We start from the raw sequence: 21,281 nt of genomic DNA, 5'->3' as shown, positions 1-21,281 counted from the left end.
AAAGGCACTTGACTCCCCCACAAGCTCCAGCCTTAATTTTCCTCTTAGCTGTTCCATCATTTTCAGCTATGTACAATTATGTTAAGAAAAATTTGGCCAGAAGATATTATAGAAAAGCTACTAATTTTTTTTCAGTAATAAACAGTTAGGTTAGTGAATTATGTGATACAGGTTGCTGAAAGCCATGTTGTTCAACTAGGTGAGAAAAAAATGTCCAGTGAAAAATAAAGGATAATCCCAGAGAACAGACCTGTAAAAGACAAGTTGGAGAAAAATGTAACCCTTCTACTAGTCTTCAAATCCCCAGGAATGGCATTTGCCCTAACAGAAAAGAACCAGCCATGTGCTTGAATTTAATAACATGGGTAGTCACATTTACTTCCATAGATCTGCTCATATCATCCCATTTCATGGGGTTGGAAGCCAACTATGTGTGGTTCCTACAGAGCATGGGCAGCCAGGATGGTGCTGGGCAGGGAACGGAAGGAGGTAAACATTATTGCTGGATACTCTTCTGTCTGAAGGAGATTGGGAATACTGCCAGCGTTAGAGCAGAGTAAATAACATTGTTTTGATTCACTAGTGAAAATGAGCAATCAAAAGCAGAGCAGGGGATCCTACCATGCTGAACCCAAACTGACACTTTCAGAGTTGATCAGTTGTTTAAAAAACAATCTGTTTTTTTCAAAATCAGAAGTTTCAATGCCAGCTGGAGGCATTTCCAAAAACAAACAAACAAACCAACCCCCCAAAAACAACAAACCAAAAAAACTCACCCAATATCTCATTTGGAGTACATTAAAAATACTACTTTGACATTACCAGAACATTGCCTTCAACTTCTTCTATGCAAAATTATTAGTGGAATGCAATATGATTTCATTCTCTCAGAGCTCATTTTTTTCCAGAAACTTTTCTGGGAATTCAAGGGGAAAGTTCACTTGGCTCCAGCCAGCTCAGCACTCCTAGCTGAAGTTTGGAGGGCTGACCCTACAATTTCAAGTCAAGTGTGTGTGATAATGAAGAGCTAGCCATGGGCAACAGACCCACAGCTGTACATTGTCACTACTGGATGATGCTCCTTTCTCTGCTCACTGTAGCCAGCTCTCTGATTTTCCCTTCCCTCCTGCCTGCTGCCTCTTTCCTTTCAGCTGCACTCATATTTGCACAGCACTCCTTTGAGCCCTGCTGCACTGCATGGATGTCACTGAAACAAAGAGCGCTCTGACCCAGCTTGCTGTTACCACCAGAAAGGAAGACTCTGGTCTAGCATCCATTGCCATGCATATGAAGACTAGCACACTCTTTAACAGATGCTAAAGCTTCTCAAGAACAAACAGCTGATGGGGAGTGATTGCTATTACTGGACTCATTGATCCTGGACACAAATCACCCTTCCAATGCCATGTATGCATCATGAAAAACCTAGGCAATACTGCTGTCTGTAGGAAAAAGGACTTCAAGCCAAATGTAATATCTGATCCCAAACCAAACATTCCCTTTCTCACTCCCACTGCATAAAGTAAGGAAAACTCAAATCAGGTAGCAGAGGTTGAAGCACAAATATAAGATGTTTGTGCCAAAAAGATCTTAGTGAGAAAATGTCTTGCAGATCCCGTAGCCCTCCAGAGGGGTCGCAGAGGTGAGAAGCAATCAGAGAGAGAGTCTCCATAGAGAAGAACACAGCCTTGAAGTCAGAAACTCTTCGGATCTGGTCACTGCTCAGAGGCACTGGTCTCTGCATCCCTTATTCAAGTCACCTGAGCTCTCTCCCTCAATGGATCTGCTGTCTATTTTTTCAGGTGGAGACACCATGCATCTTATGATAGTAATGTAACCATTAATTCATGCTTACTGTCTCCAGTAGGTTGTAAAGCAATTCTGGTGGCTTTTGTCTGTTTCAGTATGAATAATTAACACTGAATATAATGGAGTTACCAGGACAGAGTTGCTAGCTCTGTTCAATTAATTTTGTCCTCAAGGAGAAATCCTCTCTTGAATAAAATCTATGTTTTGGTAGAGGTAAGCTGGCATTCTCTGTCCATATAGATACATGGTGCTGTGTAAATGTCAATACTACTGCAAGCTAATTCAAGGTCTACGTGTTGATTAGTCACATGAAGAGGATAGATTAGAAAATTGCCCCTGGCACTGGCAGGGAACAGCATTCCCTCTCTACTAGAGCAAAGTGGCATAGTACTCCCCAGCAGGCTGTAAGATGGGTGATTTTTTGTAGTCCAACAAACTTACTTTCCCCCTCTGGCTTTTGCAGTGGGGGTCAGCAAAGACAGAGAACTGCCTAGTTGGGCAAGACATGGCAGAAATCCCCAGCTTCATCTGAACTGAAGGCAAGTCAGGCAAGGAAAAACCAGACCTAGTGATGTAAGGGAGTCCTGTGAGACAAGAAAAGGGGCAATATTTGTAGCTTTTCTCCACTCTGCAGGAGATAGGAAGCATCAGGCAGCACAGGAAATTGCAGGCAGACAAGAAAACAATTCTTCACAGCACTAATGCTGAACATGGTGTCTGGGCTCTAGCCTGCTTGGCAGGTCCATCAGAGAGACCTCATGCCATTTACAAATCAGTGTCTTTCTCTTCTGAGAGCAACCAACACATCACCTAGTCTGCAATAAACAAAAATTCACCAGGCAAAAGTAAACTTGTGAAACACACTGGAAAGCTTGTTTTTGATCATTTTTTGTTTTGTACCATGGCCTATTGCAAGCCTTTCCTAGGTCAGAACTACCACAGCCCAAACACAGGTCTGCTGTCCCTGTAATTCAGAGTGGAGAGTAGCATAGGCCACAAAGATCCAAGCCAACCCCAAACTTCAGGGCTAGGCAAAGCATGGGTTTTGCACAAGGATGAGAGACAGACATATGATTTAGAGCTGGACCAAGGTCCAGGCTTGCCCAGAAAATGGGTGAGCCAGCACCCGTGGTTTGGTGTGGATCCATCCATGTTTTTTGTGCAGGGCTGAGTTGTACAGAGCATTATATCCACATCATACCTACTGTTAACCAGACCTGTAGACAAAGATGAAGGCTTCCATAACATTAACTTCAAACACAGAACATCCAAGCCTAATCTAGACAAATTCACAGACCAAAGGTAAAAGGTCAGCTTCAGCCAGAATAAAAATCATAGCATTCAGATCTCCACATGTGAACTTCACTCCCATTTTCTGTTTCAGTTTAAAAATAATCTCTCTGTGGAAAATCATTGTTGTGGCAGGATCAGCCCTTGTCAGTTTTGTCTTGAAGGCTTCAATCATTCTCAAAGATTGCATGGTTTTATGCTGGACTCAGCACTGGGCTGAGCTTGACCACAGACCTTATAGTCATGGATAGTTTTATACTTACAGAAATTCTGACTTGTGTGTAAGTGTGTGTGTTCATGTATGTGCAGACAACTGTCCCCTCTCCTGACACAACAAATACAGACTTGAGTTTATGAAAGGGTATTTGTTATTAATCTGAACAATTTATCCTTTTCTCAGTATTTGCCTTTGGGTTTTTCAAAGTTATCAAATCTCAACCTCACTGAGACAGGAGCAACTTTTTTTTGTTGGCAATATACCGCAAGTATCTTAGAATGTAGCAAGAATAGGACAAAGGTGGAAAAGTTCGGATGTCTCATGTCAAAAAGCTGGCCTCAGACCCTGCATCTTACAAAATCTGGTAAACTTTCAGTTGCGCAGTACTACCCTCTCTGGAAGCTGGAGTCCTGGCTCCACTGCAATCAATGGGAGTCTTGTTTCTGATTTCTTGGGACCAGGATACACAATGAATCTGTGTGTGTAAATCTTTGCAGGCCTGGATCCAAAAAAATTTACAAGTGAAGTAGTTGTCTATATGGAAGGAGGTACTACTTTACATAAGCCATAAATTTAAATCTGTATACTAGTACTACAAATACCTGCTTTCCGTGGAGGGAGGTTAAGTTTAAAAGAAAAGTCTATTCTGCTGCCATAAAGTCCTGAATATCCTGTAAAGCTTCCCAGCATAAAAAAGCATTTATAATTCTATGCATACAGTCAGTGTAGTATATCCCTTTCCCCTCGTAAAGAGATATGAGTTCAGTCTGCACATCAAATATTTATGAAAATATATAAATAAAAGAATTTCCAGCGCAGCCATGAGGGATAGCCTACTGAAGTATGCAGAAAACTTTACTTGGCATTTGTTTACTTCTTAAAACTCCGCCTGTACAGACTTTTGCCTATGTGACTCGTTGAACCACCTTCAAGATTTTTGCATGACATCTGTGCATGTCCAGCTTTGAGAAGAGCAGGCTCAAATTCCAAAGCTGCTGGAAGTACAAATTGTCCAAAGAAAAGTTAGAGTGACATTTGGGTTTGTTCTTATTACCAGCAAAGTTGTGTGGTTTAGTACAAGTTCTTCTTCTTTTAGAGTTCCTCTTTCTCATTTGTATTTGAATCAAAATTGTCATTTGTACAGTACTGTGAATGAATGAATCAGTAAGATAGAGGGCAACATAGTTATTTCTATTAGAAATAATGTGTGGTTCCAGGAGACTATAATTTTTGTTTTCAGATAAAGTAATAAACCCAAGGTGGTTACACACATGAGCCTTGGCCTGGCAGCTGACATAGTGTAAAGTTAGACCTCCCTCAAGAATCATAACTAGTTTAATGATAACTTAATACAGCTAATAACAAAGTGATAGCATCTTGTGTTATAGCATGTGTGCCTTGTGCACCCTTCATTACTTCCAGGCAGTAAGTGAAGAATTGAATGGAAGTGGTCTTTAACAATTAAAGCACAAAAGGTGTTGTAAGCTATATTTTGTCATTTAATGCGTATTTTAAGACAAAGCAAAGTTATTTTTTAAATGTAAGGTAGATGACTTCCCATCATAAGAGTTAGTGCCTTATGACTGTTCTGCAGAATAGGAGTCGGGTTACTTTAAAATGCACTTCAAATCACTCCTAAATATTTGCACTAAAATAATTTACTTTTCTTAAGATCAGAAGGAATATGAACTGGATTAAGTTCCTGTGGTCCTACAATATAGTTTGCTCATAAAAAACTCCTAAGAAAGAAATAAAATAGTTCCATTTCTGTTCCCTGAAAGACCCAAAGAATGGCAGCACAGTATATAAAGATAGAAAATACCTGTCTCCAGAGCCAAGCATACTAGGACACCCTGTCTGGGTCCCACTGGGATTAGCACTTGAAATTCTGCAGTCTCTGACTAAGGCTGGTTTGGGCGTATTTCTGACAAAAACTAACAGATCATGCAGCTATACCACATAAAAGCCATCCTGTGATGTCGCCAGTTTAAGTTCCTCAACCCAGTGCATGGCATAGCTAATAACATTTTCCCCCAGCCCCAGACACTGCAGTATCTGAGCATTCAGCAGTTTTCAATGCAGTGAAATTTCACAGCATCCCATTAAGGCAGAGAAGTGCTGTCATTGTTATATGAAAAATGAGGAACTGAGGCGGAAGGAAATGAAGTGGCTGCCTACAATGTGGGAGCCCAGCCAGTTCCTCAGAAATATTTTCTGATGCTGATGTGGCTCTTCACTGTTACCATGCAGGGAAAAAGTTTAATCTGCACAGAGGACAAGTCCTGAACAGAAAAGCTACCAGGCGGGTAACCCTGCTTCTCAGCTCCAGGGAGCCCCATTAAAAACCTGTACTAGGGTGCTTCTGTGCCCAGGGTGGGAAGAATTACAGACCCAAAACCTCCTGTATGTACAATTACATCCCCTCAGCTAACACTCTGCCTAGCAATGACCTAGCAATCATCATGAGGAAAGCATCTGCTGCCCCATCAGTGTGCATCGTTGGCATTGGGTGCTGTGAGGTACAGAGGCAGGTTCTTTTTATTTTATAGACCAGGCTGTTTTGCAGAATATGCTTACACAGAGCCGAAGAAAGATTACCTGATATTGCTTTATGGCTGTCTTTGCACTGGTGCACTGATATAGGATGAGAGGGGAATGACATGGCATTACATAGTAGAAGCATGACTGCTCCCATTAGGGAGGCATCTTTTCCTGCTTCCTTGTACAAGCAGCATTCTGACAATGTTTTGGAAAGCAGAACAGCTACAATAACACATATGCTATGTCTTCCATTCTCTTTTTCTTTTCTTTTTCAATTTTCTGCAACTCCTAGTAATTCAGTGTCAACTAATGCACAGTTTTCTTGTGAGGATTACCCCAGTCACTGATGTTCAGCAGGGGCACCCTGACAGAGGTAGGCAGGGCAATCAATACACCTTAAACCACAGTAGCCAGAGATGTCATTACACAGCAGCAAATGCAAAGCAATATCCCACTTTACCAGGATAAGGTCTACCTTTTCCTTTTATAGCCACAATAAAATAAATCACAAACCAGGAGCTGTTTGACAAACACCGATCCATTAAAAAGGAAAAGTGAGCAGCCCCCCAGGTGAAGACAAAGGGAGACTATTTGGTATCCCTTTAGTCTCACTTCATTGTCTCCCAGATGCCCCATAGCTGAAGGCACCAAGACAGAAGGGAAAAGCAGAAATAGTGAAATGTGAGCTTGCAATGCTCATTCTCCAAATGTTTATTTAGAGAATGAATATACTTCCCATTATAATTCTAAGCAGAGTTGGGCACCCAGCAGCAACTCTTGTAGAAACCCCAGAACTGGAGACCTAGCTCAGATTCAGAGAATGAGGATTCATAGACCCATTCCACGTAGGTTGCACTGAACAAGCCTCTGCTTTTGTCTCCATCTGTTTATTTCCATTATGTATATGCAAAGCCTTAGGCCAGGTGCTGTCTCTCAACTGTATTTGCATTATGCAGGAAACATCCCTGCTCATAAAGTCTATTAGTTTTTAAACTGTAGGCTTTAGGGTAGCACTGAAAATTTCATATTTCCGAACAAAAAACAAATTCTATCTGAATTCAACTATTCACTTCTTTCTGCTAAACATAGGGAAGCAAATTCAGCCCTCATACAAACATGGGAACATCTCATTGACTTCAGTAGCCAGTCAGCTTAACTATGTCAAAGCTGAATTAGGCCTTGGGTCTCAAACTGTCTTGTCTGCTCTTGCTATCTGTCTTTCTTTGATAACCTAATTCCTTATTAAATAGCGTGTCTGCAGTGAAAGTAAACTTATTCTGCTGATTCTTTCTCTGCAACAAACATTGCTAGAGGCTAAAATTCCTGAAAGTTATGACTACTTTGACTGCCTCTGCTTCTGGATACTATATGACATTCCTTTAAGGTGGCCTGAAATTCAGACTGTGAATGTTTATATTCCTGAGCATTCAATCTCTTTGCAGTCATATCTTATACATTCAGAATTACTGTTATTTAGCAAACTATAACTTGTAACAGTACATGGATTCATTGTCCATCCTCCTTAGAGGTTTCTGAAGTGGTAGTGCTAAACATGGCAGTTCACATACCATGTAGATGATGGTGTTATACAGGAAAAAAAAAAAAAAAACAAACCAGACAGGTAAATGTCTCCATGTTAACAAACCGATGGACAACAGATCCAGAAAATGTATTAAAGGGACAAGGCAGAGACGTGTCCAATGGCATCCCTACTCTAGTGATTGTGGATGCTGGAGGAAGTACAGGGGAAGGATTGAAGATACAGGCTGGGTGCAGATGTTCTCCCTATATGAAGTCTCTTACTGCTGCTGTGAAAGACCATTGTGCTGGTCCAGTGGGGCATTTCTTGTATTCTTAGAAACTGTCTTTAACTGAGCTAGCAGAAGACTCGCTGCTGTTCTCAGAAACAGAATGTGAAAAATGCAAACAACCTACCTGCACAGTTAAAATAAATTAAGCATGACAGGTTTTTTTAATCTGTTACTCAGTGCAGGTTGTGAAAAGAATATTTGAATAGCCTGCAAAAAGGAAGAAGTAGCCATGAACTTAATTTAAACTCAGACTGAACTATTCACAAATTGAGAGCTGCTGAGGATCAAGTCATTTGGTTGTCATTTAAAGAAAAAAATAACACCTCTCATCTATTCATTATGTCTCCACAATCTCATGTTCCAGGCAAGACTTGACATGAAAGCACAGTGGCTCTTTCAAAAAGAGGTTTTCTAATACATTTCTGATTTCTAGAAATTTCACAAGAAACTTAGATTGCTAGATTTCAACAGGAAAGGTTTGAATGTACAGCCTGACATTTTGGGGCTTACTCTTAAACCTTTTGAAATTTCCTGATTTTTGTTTGCTTTCAGAGCTGGAATCTCTCTACAGGGCAGGCTGCCTCTTTAAAATGTTACTGTTTGAAGTCTTATAAAAGTAAGTGATAACTCTAGCACAGAAGCAATAAGCATTTGAGTTACAGGAAATATGAAAGTTAGTTGAAGCCCTGATGTAATTTTATGCTTTCTTCATGTTTTATTCCACTGGTGTTATGGGCTTATTGTGAAGATGAGAGCTGTGAAAAATGTTTATTGGTACCCTGGTACAAGCTCTACACTGATTTTCTCAAAAAGGTAGCTAATTGTCTTAGGAAGACACTTTACTGAATCAACACTCCTCACTGTTCATGCTAAGAAGGAGCGGAGGGAACCAAACAAATAGGACAGATAAAGGGAGATGCACATACACTAAAACAGCTACATTTTAAAAGGAGATCAGTTTTGTTTATCACAGCTTTAGCATGCCCCCAGCTAGGCTCAGTGCTCAGGCTCTGCAAAAACTGCCTGGTCACATTTACTGTCCACACATCATCTTCCACTTTGGTGTAGCCTGCACAGATGGACTGCCTCATCAGGCAGAGAAACTTATCACATCAAGGGACTGCCTTGCACATGAGTTCAGCCCCAGCAGGTAATGAAGGTGCTGCAAGCTAAAATCATAAGGCTCTGAAAACTTGAATGCAGGCATAACTACCAAAGGCAAAGCGTCAGCCTTAGCTGTTCTTTGATGCACTGTGGAATGCAAGTGCTTAAAGACATTCATTACCTCAGGAATGTTTCTAATTTCAAATTTAAACAATGCACATCATGGGACAGATAAACAACTGACAGAGAACAAGTAGAACTGAGCTGATAATTTCCACAAGTCTGCAGAAGTCAACCAGCATTTTCTTACTGACTTTGCATTGTGCCATAGCTGTTTGTTCCACCCTTCAAGAGCCTTGTTTAGCATACCATGGACACAAGAGTCAGAGTTGTTGCATTGCATCAGCAGGGCATGCTTTAAGAAGCACATGTTGTGACTTCGAAGAACTGAGGGTGGACAAAGCCAGGATCCCACCCCCTTAGGAATACATGGCTGGCCTGTGCTCATTTAGGAGGCGCAGAGAGAAAGCACCTCTTTAATCTCCTGTCATGTTTATTAATGTGGAGGTTTGGTGGGGTTCCCAGGCAGAATCCAGGTTTTATGTTTCAGGATGTCATCTTTACATGAGACCCTGAAGTGTGGGACAGCCTGGAAAGTTACATCGAGTTAGCCTACCTCTGTGCAGCAGGACTCAAAAAGTACTCATGAAATGTAGATTGTTATACTTCTCATAATGTCCTAAGAATTGGCTGGAAGGTGATGGATATGGCATCATTTGACATTGCACATTAACTTGTGATCTTTCCTTAAATATTAAAACTTTTAGGTGCAAAATATAGCCCAATATCATGACACCAAATTAATAATTTGTTTTCTTTTTAGTTTGGCTTTTGCTTTCTAAGCACTTGCTAGCGGACATGCCTCTTTTGAATGTTGTGGCTGGGAAATGAAACATTTCACTACCTATTTTAATTCTGGGGAGATGATATGTGAATAAATGAGGAGGATATACCATATCTGGATCTTATGTTTGCCTGTCAGCTTCCTTTTTTGGGAAAACAAATAGTACTTTGAAAGCAAACACTATAATTTTTCCTAATTATATGTCATTTTCTAAGATTGCCAACTTTATCCACAGAGGCCAGAGGCTGATGCATCTTCTCTAATTCAGCAGTAACTTACTATACTGAGCAGTAACTTACTCTATAAGTACTCCCTCTGAAATGACTGAAACTGATTACCATGCAGCACATCTAAGTTTAGGTGAAGACAGGTGTCTTCATCCCTAAACATCTGGATCTTAGCTCTGATGTCCTTTTGTTAAAAGTCAGATTATATTAACCTTACATCAAGCAGTGATGTTAACTTGACTATACAGTTACTAACCCTGTTCAGTGCTCTGGATCTCTTCTTGCAGATAATAGATCCACTCTCAACTTCAGGTGAACCAAGTATCTGGCCTGAAAGGGTCCACTCTCCTGGATTGCATGGCTTTCCAGCAGTGTCATGGCTCATGCCATGACAACACCAGTTCACCTGCACCTTTCAACTCTCATGTGCCTGTCTAGGGAAGAGCAAGATTTGACTCCGCCATTGCAGAATTTACAGGATTTACACTAACGTGTGTCTAGTACAGCCCTAGTAAGGTGGGTTTTTTCATACCTGGCACATTACTGTTTACCACAACAGAAGATAGTGACAAGGCATTAATTAATACCACCTTCTGTCAAGCAAAAGTGGCAGTTTTAGCTTTGCAAAAAAGTGTTGATACAAATTTGTCTAACAGAAAAAAATCGCACATTTCTTCAAAGCAACTGACAGTATAATCTTACCTTAAAAGTATGCAAAACTGGATGTCAAACATTAGGCCAGTCCAGACAGTTTTGGCTAGGTCTGCCTCACTGCAGTTTTGTCCTTAACAACTACAACCGAATCATAGAGAGAAGCCCACTCACAGCTTACTGGGCGTCTTGCTGTTGCCTTGTCAAGGGCTGAAATACTTCTTTAGGGTCTTATGCTGTAAAACCCCCTTGTTTTATTTAACTCCTGGGTGAACTGTGAAAATCTTGCTATATGGCTTTTTTAGCAGTGTGGAAGGAGGCTTCTCAGAATAAACTATACCTATTTATTCCTAAATCCACTAGGTGGATGTGTGCAGTTCAATCATTTCTACTGTGCCTTCAGTGAGTCTGCCATTTTTGTCAGACCTCCAAATGGAAACCAGATCCAAAATGTCACCCTGAAGGAGACCATGAGGTGTGAGAGGAAAATTGACAGTGATAGGTCCTCTTATATGCACTCCATTACCTGCAGCTAAATGTCAGCAGAGTATGATTGTCCTTTCTCCACAGTAATGCAATCTGACACATATAAGGACTTAACCTGTTGAGCCAGACTGGTTGTTCACCACAGGGAAGAGCAGAACAGTGTAATTGGAAGAGTCACCTAAAGACATAGTTTGCTGAAAAATGGAGATTGCTTTCCTCCCATCCCCACCAGGTGCACTGCAAAGGCATGGCCATTTACTTCAGCAGAAGTATCCACTAATGGGGAATGTCCTGCCTGCTGCTAAAAGTCACCAAAGAGGAAATTAGGTTTAACTGGATACATACCACTTCTGAATATTCGAGATGCATCCATAGCATCTTCCTCATATGCGTGTAGCACTCCCAACTGTTGGTACATGAGGCTGCAGGTCGAACTCCAGGTAACAGAAGGGGTCATAAAAATATGCCTCATCTGCTTCAGTGGGTTTAGATTAGCGTGATGAAGACAGTAGATAAACTGTCTCGCCCTTGCAGTCCTCTCTGTTGGCTCTGCTGAGAGAGTTTGTAGTATTTACACACATGCATTTCTAGGGGGCAAGAAATCCTCTAGGCAGATGCAGTGAGATGAGGACCACAAGCTATTTGTCTCCCTTACTGTACTACAGACATGGACTTTCAGCACTGTTTGTGTAACTGATGGCTTTTCTTTCTCCTAGTAGAGAATGGTTATTGGTAGCAGAAAATCCTTCTGTTACCTTCTGCTTTCTTCCTGTGGTTGAGCTTAAGATGTCATGATTAAAAAGAATTTGCATGAGTCATTTGTGCTTCCCTTCTTTATATCATTCAACAAGTTCTCTGCTATTTTTAAATCCTTGTGCAAGGCAATGAATTAATTGTTTGGCTGCACTGCTGCCACATACAGGAACTAATTCTAGGCAAAGCTAGGAGGCTATCCACTCTTTTGATGATAGAACATCATACTTCTTACTTGGCATTTCCAAATAAGAGAATGTACTCCAAATTATTATGAGAAACAAAATTCACAGTTTTTCCCTTCCTCATGCCTCCCAATTCATGTCAGAGTTTTAGCTTATTTCCTGCAGACATTTTTTCCTCCAAAAACTTCAGTATTTTTCTCTCAATTTCATCATAATCTGTTCACTGTGAACACAATTGCTGAGACTGGGAACAATTTTCTAAGCAACATTGCAATCTCATTCTCTAAGAATAGCTTTAACCTTAGGGCTGGTCTATACTTAAGGTTTCATTGCAAAATATGTATAGATTATGGTTCTGAGGGCTTTCTGCTTGCTTCATAGCAGAAATGGTGAGCTTCATAACACTTGCAGCTATTTATGCTACTACAACTAACTACTGAAAGGGCTTTGCCCACAGAGTTAAATCTGTGAGAAAATGCATGCATGCACAATCTGAACCAACATTACTAGTTCATCACTGCTGGTCACCAGAAATAGGTGTACCTACCACCTAATTGTTGATAGGTAGAAAATCCTCATTAAAACAAATAAGGGATGAAGTTTGAGGCGGGTGCTGCATGCCCTTGTAGTGAATGGCTGAAGATACATATCTGTTCTCCAAAGCTGCTGTCACTTCCCACATAACTGAAGCATGCAAAAGCCATGTATTGCTAGCCTGAGCTAGTTCAAAACATTCCTGAAAGCCTGGCTGAGCTGAAGAGAGCTAATCCATCTCAGTGATGGAGATATGCAATGGCTTTAACTACTCCATCTGCAAGCACCAATGCAAGTCTCTTCAGGTGTTTCCCAAAGTGGTGCCAGACTACATCTGCAACTAAAACGTGTATCTGAATTTTGGAGACTGAGCCTTCAACACCTATTCTTAGTACAGATGCAAGACAGTGCTTCTGGCATGGTTACAATCCAACTAGCACTCTCTGAGGAATGACACAAGCCAAGGCTCCTTTTTAATGGGGCATAAGTAGGTGTGACCTCCCTCATACTAGCCCTAGCAGGGAGATTTTTGCCTTATTTGTATTTAAGTCCAAAATACTTCACAGTGTGAAAGCTGAAAAAAAACCATGGAAGAGAAAAGCAAATCAGCAAAAGAGAATTGTGCCATTAGCTCTATAACCTGTGCATCCACCCCAATGAATAACACCGCTATCAGATGCAGAAAAACAGATTAAATGAGCTGGCGCTCTTAAGACAATTGCTAACAGAGAGACAGTCACATCACAAGAGAAGTGGCACCTACAGCTGTCTCCATAATAGTTTTTCTAAGACTGAAGATTCTATGGAAACTGGGACTAAAATATTTTCTTAACTCTTAGAGGTGAGGCCTCAAACATGGTTAAAAGGGTAAGTTTCCTTACGATTGTTTCAAAATATAGCAAGGATGCAATGCCTAAGCATAGCATATATTAAAGAAAAGTAAGTGCAAAAAAAAGATAAATGAGTGGTTTTCTTCACCACCTAAGTTATGTCTTTTTCTTCATGCTGATATGTGACCTCTCCCAACTTGGACTCCATGAAGCCACCAAGCCATTTAGTGGTTCAATAAATAAACATAGAATCATAGAATGCTTTGGGTTGGAAGGGACCTTTAGAGGTCATCTAGCCCAACCCCCCTGCACTGAGCAGGGACAGCTTTAACCAGATCAGGTTGCTGAGAGCCCCATCCAACCTGACCTGGAATGTTGCCAGGGATGGGGCCTCCACTACTTCTCCAGGAAACCCATTCCAGTGTTTTACCACCCTCATTGTAAAAAATGGCTTCCTTATATACACTCTAAATCTATTCTTTTTTAGTTTAAAATCATTACTCCTTGTCCTGTCACAACAGGCCTTGCTAAAAGATTGTCCCCATCCTTCCTATAGGCCCCCTTTTAAGTATTGAAAGGCCACAAGAAGGTCTCCTTGCAGCCTTCTCTTCTCCAGGCTGAACCCCAACTCTCTCAGCCTGGCCTCTTAGGAGAGGTGCTCCAGCCCTCGGATCATTTTTGTGGCCCTCCTCTGGACGTGCTCCAACAGGTCCAGTACAGACCCCTGAGGGACTCCACTTGTCACCAGTCTCCATGTGGACATCAAGCCATTGACCACAGCTGTCTGCATGTGACCATGCAGCCAATTCCTTATCCACTGAACAGTCCACCCATCAAACCCATATCTCCCCAATTTAGAGAGAAGGATGTTGGGGGGGACTGTGTCAAAGGCTTTACAGAAGTCCAAATAGATGACATCCATTGCTTTTCCCTTGTCCACTGATGCGGTCACTCCTTCATAGAAAGCGACTAAGTTGGTCAGGCAGGACTTGCCCTTGGTGAAGCCATGCTGGCTGTCTCAAATCACCTCCCTGTCCTCCATGTGCTTGAGTGTAGCTTCTTGGAGGATCTGTTCCATGATCTTCCCACGCACAGAGGTGAGCCTGACAGGTTTGTAGTTCCCAGGGTCCTCCTTTCTTCCCTTTGCAAAAATGGGCACAACATTCCCCTTCTTCCAGTCACCAGGGACTACACCTGACTGCCATGACTTTTCAAAGATCATGGAGAGTGGCTTGGCAACTACATCAGCCAATTCCCTCAGGACTCTGGGATGCATCTCATCAGGTCCCATAGACTTGTGTACATTGAGGTTCCTCAGGTGGTCTCGAACCTGATCTTCCCTGACAGTGGGAGGGGCTTTACCCCTCTGGTCCCCATCTTGCAGTCCATCAACTCGGGAGGAGTGAGGAGAGAGGTTTCCAGTGAAGACTGAGGCAAAGAAGTTGTTGAGTACCTCAGCCTTCTCCTCGTCTGTTGATGCATGTTGATAGATGTCAGCACTCTTGCTGAAAGGTCTTTTTTCCTAGACTGTGTCTCTTTTTTTCTCTCCCTCTCTTTCTTCAAGGATTTTATTTTTCTGAATGACCCTTTATTATTCACTAGAATAATTGGTGACAAACTCTGCTTTGTAGTTTAACATGGTATCAGTCTGCTGGCTCAGCTGGGCACTGCCCAGATAGCAAAAAGAGCACATAGTTTGGCTTTTGTTTTCAACAATAAATCGTATGTAGCTGGAATAAAGCAGATTAAGAAACAGCAGGAATCCCTGTGGTTCAAGTCAAGTGAAAACAGTTGCTCTAATAAATTGCCTCCTTGGCCTCTTCAACACCAAATGGGCAAGTTTAGTGATGATCCAGGACTTAGGTGTTTGGAGCTGGCCGGTTTCTTCCCAATCTGAATAGGCAGGATGCACTCTGGTGAGCCACAGACCAACCAGTACATCTAAGATGGCAGCATCCCTCCAGCAGGCAGACAGGGCCAAAATGGGAGCAGTGCCACGCCCTGTGTGCAACCTGCCTTGGCTCTGAAAAAGACTAAAAAAGACTTCTCACAAACAACCTGTCTCAGTGTAGGAGGATAATAAATCTTAAACTGCTCCAGCTGCTGTGCAAGTAAACATTTGACTATGCTCTAAAATTTCATAGCATGTATAAATTACTATCATGTGAAAAATGGAAAAGGCTTGATTTAGTATGATTTGATCACTGCAGGAGTTTTCTTGGTGAATACCTGTAAGTGCTTTATCTAGCTTTTCCTCTGAGGAGACAAATCTTTTCCCTAAAGGTGTTCCCTGATTCAGCAACTCTTACGCTACAACTGCCCTTTACTGCACCAGTTCCTTTTGCAAGAGGGTATAGGCTGCCAGAATTCAGATGGATACAGCCTGCCCCAGTGTTAATGGTTGTATGGTACAGGGCTCGGAGTTGTTTCCCACCACCTTAACAACACAGCAATGGAGTCTATATGCTGAAAACACAGAACACTTGCTAAAACAAATAGTAAAATTAAGACCCTAAGTCTGTGGTTTCTGTGTAATTTTTGCATTTGTGAAGGATTTTCTAAGGGAGTTGTGGGCCCCTGTAGAATGTTCACACACTTCAGTAGCTGAATTGCACCTTGAAGTTTCCTTTCTTTGTCCAGGTCCTATAGAAATAGAGCAGAAACCCAAAGGGGTTGACAGACTGAGATGGATGGAGCAGGCACCCTTGAGATGAGCGTACTGTCCCAAGTCACTACTAACCAATGCAGAGGTGCTTCCCCCACGGTCCCAGTGCTGACCACAAAGAACTGTGGTTCAGTAATGAACTGCTAAAGTCTCCCCTTGCTTGTTGGGAGCAATGAGTGGGTGTGCACAGCAGTTTTCCAGATCCCTCATCAGTACCTCTATTTTTCATCCATATTCTGCACTTTTGCTGCCAACTACATCACCAGAAACTGGGCATCTGCCTCTTACACTTAAATTTCATCCTTCCTGTCTTAACAGCATTGGCTCCTTTCTCTTCTGGCTGATGCTGGTGAGCTGAGAGACGAAATTTCTTTGTATTATCTGCACGTTGATTTCTCTCCCAAGTCTGTATGGATATGTCTCTTAAGGAAAGAGACTGTTGGCTCAGCTTCATTCCTGTTGTATTGTCCAGGCCTCTTTATTGTTAAACTCCTGTCATCCATCAAACCCTATTCACAGTTGAAATCAACAGCAAATAAAAGGAAACAAACAAGTCAGCACACTGTTACACAGAAGTGGAGCTAGCATGCACAGAGATGAATGAAAAACCACTGAGCCCCAATAGTGCTGATGGAGCTGCCCTGCACCTGTTCTGTTTGAGTTACTTCATCACTGCTGTACAGGCTACGATAGATGTAAAACTTTATCGGTGCTAATAGCAGCAAGAAATCGTACTATGTGCAGCCTTTACAACACATCAATGGATGTGAACATGCTTGGGATATTTTTCTAATCCAAGGGTGATTATAAAGTTGTCATGTCCTTCATGCAGATCAAATCAGAGGTCCATGCTGTGGCAGATATGGCCTGTCACCAAATACAGAGTGTGGAGATGAAGTCTAGTCAGGCTTATGGTATTTATAAATATATAAGTTTGTGAGATTTGGGGGGAAATCTATCCTTTTATTATGCATGTTAATTTCTAGGCCTTGGACTTTCATGACTTTTTTTCTAGTTAAGTACATGTATTACCGCTATAATACTCTCTTCTTAATCTTTCATGTGTTGCCACATCAATGGGGAATATCACTTACAGGTGGACAACTTAAGTCAATACCAGCGCCTACCAAGGGCTATGCTAGTTGTGGCACAGGTATGAAATTAGGCAACCCACATCTCCATTTAGCATCCTAGTCACCAGACTGCCCTTTCTTGGTGGGCATATACATCAGTACTTTGACAGAGAACAGTAGTATGGGTTTTAGTGAACTCACCCCTCTTTCCTCAACCACACTTGCAACTGTTTCAGATGTGGAGTCATTCACACTATGTGATGAGACTGTTGAGGCACGGGCAAGAGTCCTTTTGGAGGAAACCAAACCAGAAACTCTTCTGCAGAGTCACATTAAATACTTTTCAAACTGTAGTGGAAACACAAATTTTCATATCAAGTATTACTTCTTCTGACACTGTGGCAGCATTCAGTCCAGGGAATCAGACTAAACCTAGTCTGACATTAAATCCTGGAAATGCTTACAATATAGATCTAGAGATGTCAGCACCAACTGCTCTCATCCTCTGATCCACTCCTACTGCACAGCTACTTGCTAATGCACACATGTCCCACAAGGACAACATGCTGAAGGCTTCGCAGTTCCAAATAGATTGCAGAAAAAGATGCATGGGCTAGGGGGGCCTGAGTATGAAGGGATGCTTTAGTGAAATGGTAAAAAAAGGCACACAGCTCTATTTTACATCTGTATTTGAATAGCAGGAGGTATCAGTATAGCGTAGATGTATCAGTAAACAATCAGAGGTCCATTGTGCCAAAATGCTCTACAGACATATAACAAGGAAGGTCCTTTTGGCCTGAGATTAGCATGAATAAAGCTATCAAAGTGAGCTGAAAAGAAAGGAAAAACAGCAGAAGAAAGAAATCAGGATAGAATAAGTGCTTTTTCTGCAGCACCACTTCCAAAGCAGCAATGTTCTAGGAGAACTCCCACAGAGGTAAATGCAAAGGAGGGATCAATCCTGTGATAAAGTCACAGGATTAGACTTCTGGCTTTGTGGACTTTTCCAGAGTGCTGAGAGTGCAAGAAACAAATTTCATTATTATGCACTTCCACTGGTTTTAATGCAGTCTTTAAAACTTGCTGGGGGGCTACTTATTGGCTTTTGAACTACATGGACACCATAGCTCAACATGTGGGAAGAGGAGGGGTCAGCTCCAAAGAACCTGTACTGGAAAAAGTTAAAAGCACCTACAGGCTTTTGGCACATAAGTTGCATTGACACTTTTTAATATTCTTCCCCCAGAGCAAAAGACATCTGTCTGAGGCTGCCAAAAAGCAGGAAAACCCACCAGCCAATATTGTTAGAAAGATACAGGTGTGTAGTCAGTGCCTCCATGTATCCATAGGTAGACTACAGCTCAGCTAGCACTGTTAGCATATGCCACTATCCACCGCAGCAACAAATAAGCAAAGGGCGTATCTGATGCACAGATCGTTTTGCATAAGTAATCATAAGTGGAGTATACACAAACAGTAGTGGTTTGAAGAGACACACTCAAGATTATAGAGTGAAGTAGCAGCAGAGGACATGAATAACTATCCTTGTATTGACCAAGGACTGCAGAGCCATTTCAAGCTGTATTATTACATGAGCTGTATTTCAAATTTAGTAGGTGCGTACAGTGCTGTGGTAGCACAAGGAACATTATTCAATGTATTCTCAGGGTGAATGTGTACATTCAACAGTGCTACTGGAGATGATACATAAATCCTTATACATCCTTATCCTCTACAGAGGAGATCGTGTAACCCTCACAATTTAATTTCACAGTTTAGAAAATATTCACAGATTTAATCTGACTTTAATCCACCATTATTTATTGTAATTGATGCCATTGCTATAGAAATTCCAAAAGCAATCAAGCAGCTGTCTGTGGCTAGCTATGCTTAAGCAAGATAGTCCCTGGAGATGAAATCAGTGGATATGTTCTTACCTTCTTCAAGGTTGAAGCTTGATGTAGAAATAAAAATGCAGAGGTGTTTCTTCCAGACAGGACTGACAGGCTGCCCTGCGAGCTGTGCCTGTAACCGGCCTCACCTGGTAAGCAGTGGTGACTACTGCCTGGCTGACAAACAGCATTCTCTAATGAGATGCTCTTAGTTAGCGTCCTAGATGCTCTTAGTTAGCCTTCCCTTGGGCTGCACAGAAGCACTGGAAAGTCCTCTGGCCTCTCCACAAGATGGAATGAGCTCAGCCCAGGGATGGTGTGAGCACAGGCATACCTTCAGCACAGCAACACAGGCAAGCACAGAGCAACTAGTGTTGCAGGGCTCCCTGGGAGTGACAAGGCTGGACCTGGCAGCCAGAGCCATCTCACCACCCCATCAGGGACCAGGGCAGCCCCAGCCCCACCACTGGGCACCACCCTAGGGACAGGGATGGCTACTGCAGGGACTGAAATTAAATATGTCCTTCCTGAGACCAGGTGTGCTGTGTCAGCCCACCTGCTGCATTTTCTCCCAGTGGTGGCTGCCTCTCCAGAGCATGCAGAGCTGTCTCCAGCTGGCAAAGATATTTTTTAGTCACTGTTTTTTTACCCTTTCTGATTTCTTTAACAATGCTGACAGAGCATGGCTGGTAGAAATGGATCCAAGCGAAGCAAACCAACCTCTCAGCCATGCATTTTCTCCCATGGGCAATAAAATGTCTTTGGTTTTGTAGGCACAGGAGGATTGGATATGCTGCTGAGGGACCCGCTGGGACCATGCTCCTGTGAAAGTCTCGAAGCCGAGGAGGGCGCAGGGGTAAGTCTCCTCCCACCACATCCTTGTAGGAAGCACAGGGGTCCACGCTGCACTCAAACATAATGTTTGATGGCACCCCCCGCTCAGTGGGATGAGCCACATCTCCAGCTGCCAGGAGGTTGTCACAGTGGGAGTAGTTTGCACAGCAGTTACAATGCAGTTGGTGTAAACTGCGTTCACTTGACTGCTGCAGGGCTTCCTCCTAAATATTTGAAAGCCTGGTGTAATGGTTAGGATTAGGAGGACCTTCAATAACAGTGCATCTCTTGGGAGGTCTTGTTAAATAATCCTGGCATTTCATTGCAAGATGCTGTCAAATCAGTGCTCGGTCCTTCCTCACCATCAGTCAATCTCCTCCACATCTTCCCTTGCACCTTCTCTTCTTCTCAAGCCCCTCTGCAATTACCACTACCCCACCTCCTTTCATCTGCTGGAAACCCATGTGCAAGCAGCTTATCAGCATGAGGAGGGCAAGCGTCTGAGAAGCATTGACCTAGTAGCCTGGTGCGATCAGGTGGCATGTGGAAACACGCCGTTTTGCTAGAAAAGGCATGGTGGGGATATTCCTTTTTCTTTGCCATTCCTCGTGTGATTGCGTGTAGCCATGTGTTTTTAACAGCAGCAAATGAATTTGTTGGTAAGATGTTGGGAGTGGAAAGGGAGTGAATGGGCAAGTGAGTTCCTGCAGGGCCAAGATGTTCGTCTTCAGGGCTGCTGACACTGCTGAGCACAAAGCACGTATACCTAAAGACAAAACCAAACATGTTAAAAACTAAAGGCCTCTCCAACAAGTTTTTATCATAAGTTGGATTTTTAAATAAAGATGCAAACTTGGATATACATAGCCCATATTAATGCCTAAATTTACTTTAATCTTTTACATTTCTTTAAATTAAAGTAGCAATCAAGGCTGTTAAACTGGTTCAGATGAAACTGATGAAGCAGATTTCAGACTCCTGCTATAAAAGCAGAGGAATTTTTTCTTAAATTATAGTTAGTCAAATTTAGCCCAATAACTAACTCTTTCATTTAGAGAAGTATTTAAACATAAAACTGCAGCAAGTTCATATCTTCTTCTGGTCTATGAGTAAAAACTGGTGTGAGAAGCTCAGATCAGCTAGCTTTAATGTCTTAAAGGCCAATGGTGAATAACCAGCTAAAGTCAGCACCTGCAAAAACTTTTTTTAATGAGGAAAATGTAAATGCAAAACATGTTTTGAAAACTTTTTCTTAGATTTTTCTTATCATATTACTAGTTTCATTTACCATTTAAAAAAACATTAATAATTTGCTCAAAATCCAGGTTTCCCACAGTTTTTATTTAAGTGCTAATAAAATCCAAAAGGGGCTGGAGCGATCTGATGTTTAAATAAAACAAAACAAAACAGATCTGCTAATAAACAACAAATATGAATCTGACTAAATATGGTTAACAATTTAGAATGGACAATAT

At 41.9% G+C, this 21,281-nt stretch overlaps 1 protein-coding gene across 1 annotated transcript in view; it reads left to right on the top strand.

The window, feature by feature from the left end:
* LOC104037203 (PALM2-AKAP2 fusion protein) overlaps nt 1–21,281 on the top strand; it is a 226,381-nt gene that overhangs the window by 93,146 nt on the left and 111,954 nt on the right. Inside the window, 1 exon segment of the mRNA XM_075725895.1 lies at nt 19,746–19,828. Within this exon segment, the coding sequence (XP_075582010.1) occupies nt 19,746–19,828 (83 nt within the window).

This window comes from Pelecanus crispus, chromosome Z, assembly GCF_030463565.1.
Source record: "Pelecanus crispus isolate bPelCri1 chromosome Z, bPelCri1.pri, whole genome shotgun sequence".
In the NCBI taxonomy this organism is placed as follows: Eukaryota; Metazoa; Chordata; class Aves; order Pelecaniformes; family Pelecanidae; genus Pelecanus; species Pelecanus crispus.
Note: the sequence above shows the minus strand (reverse complement) of the source record. Positions and strands in the feature narration are given on the sequence as shown.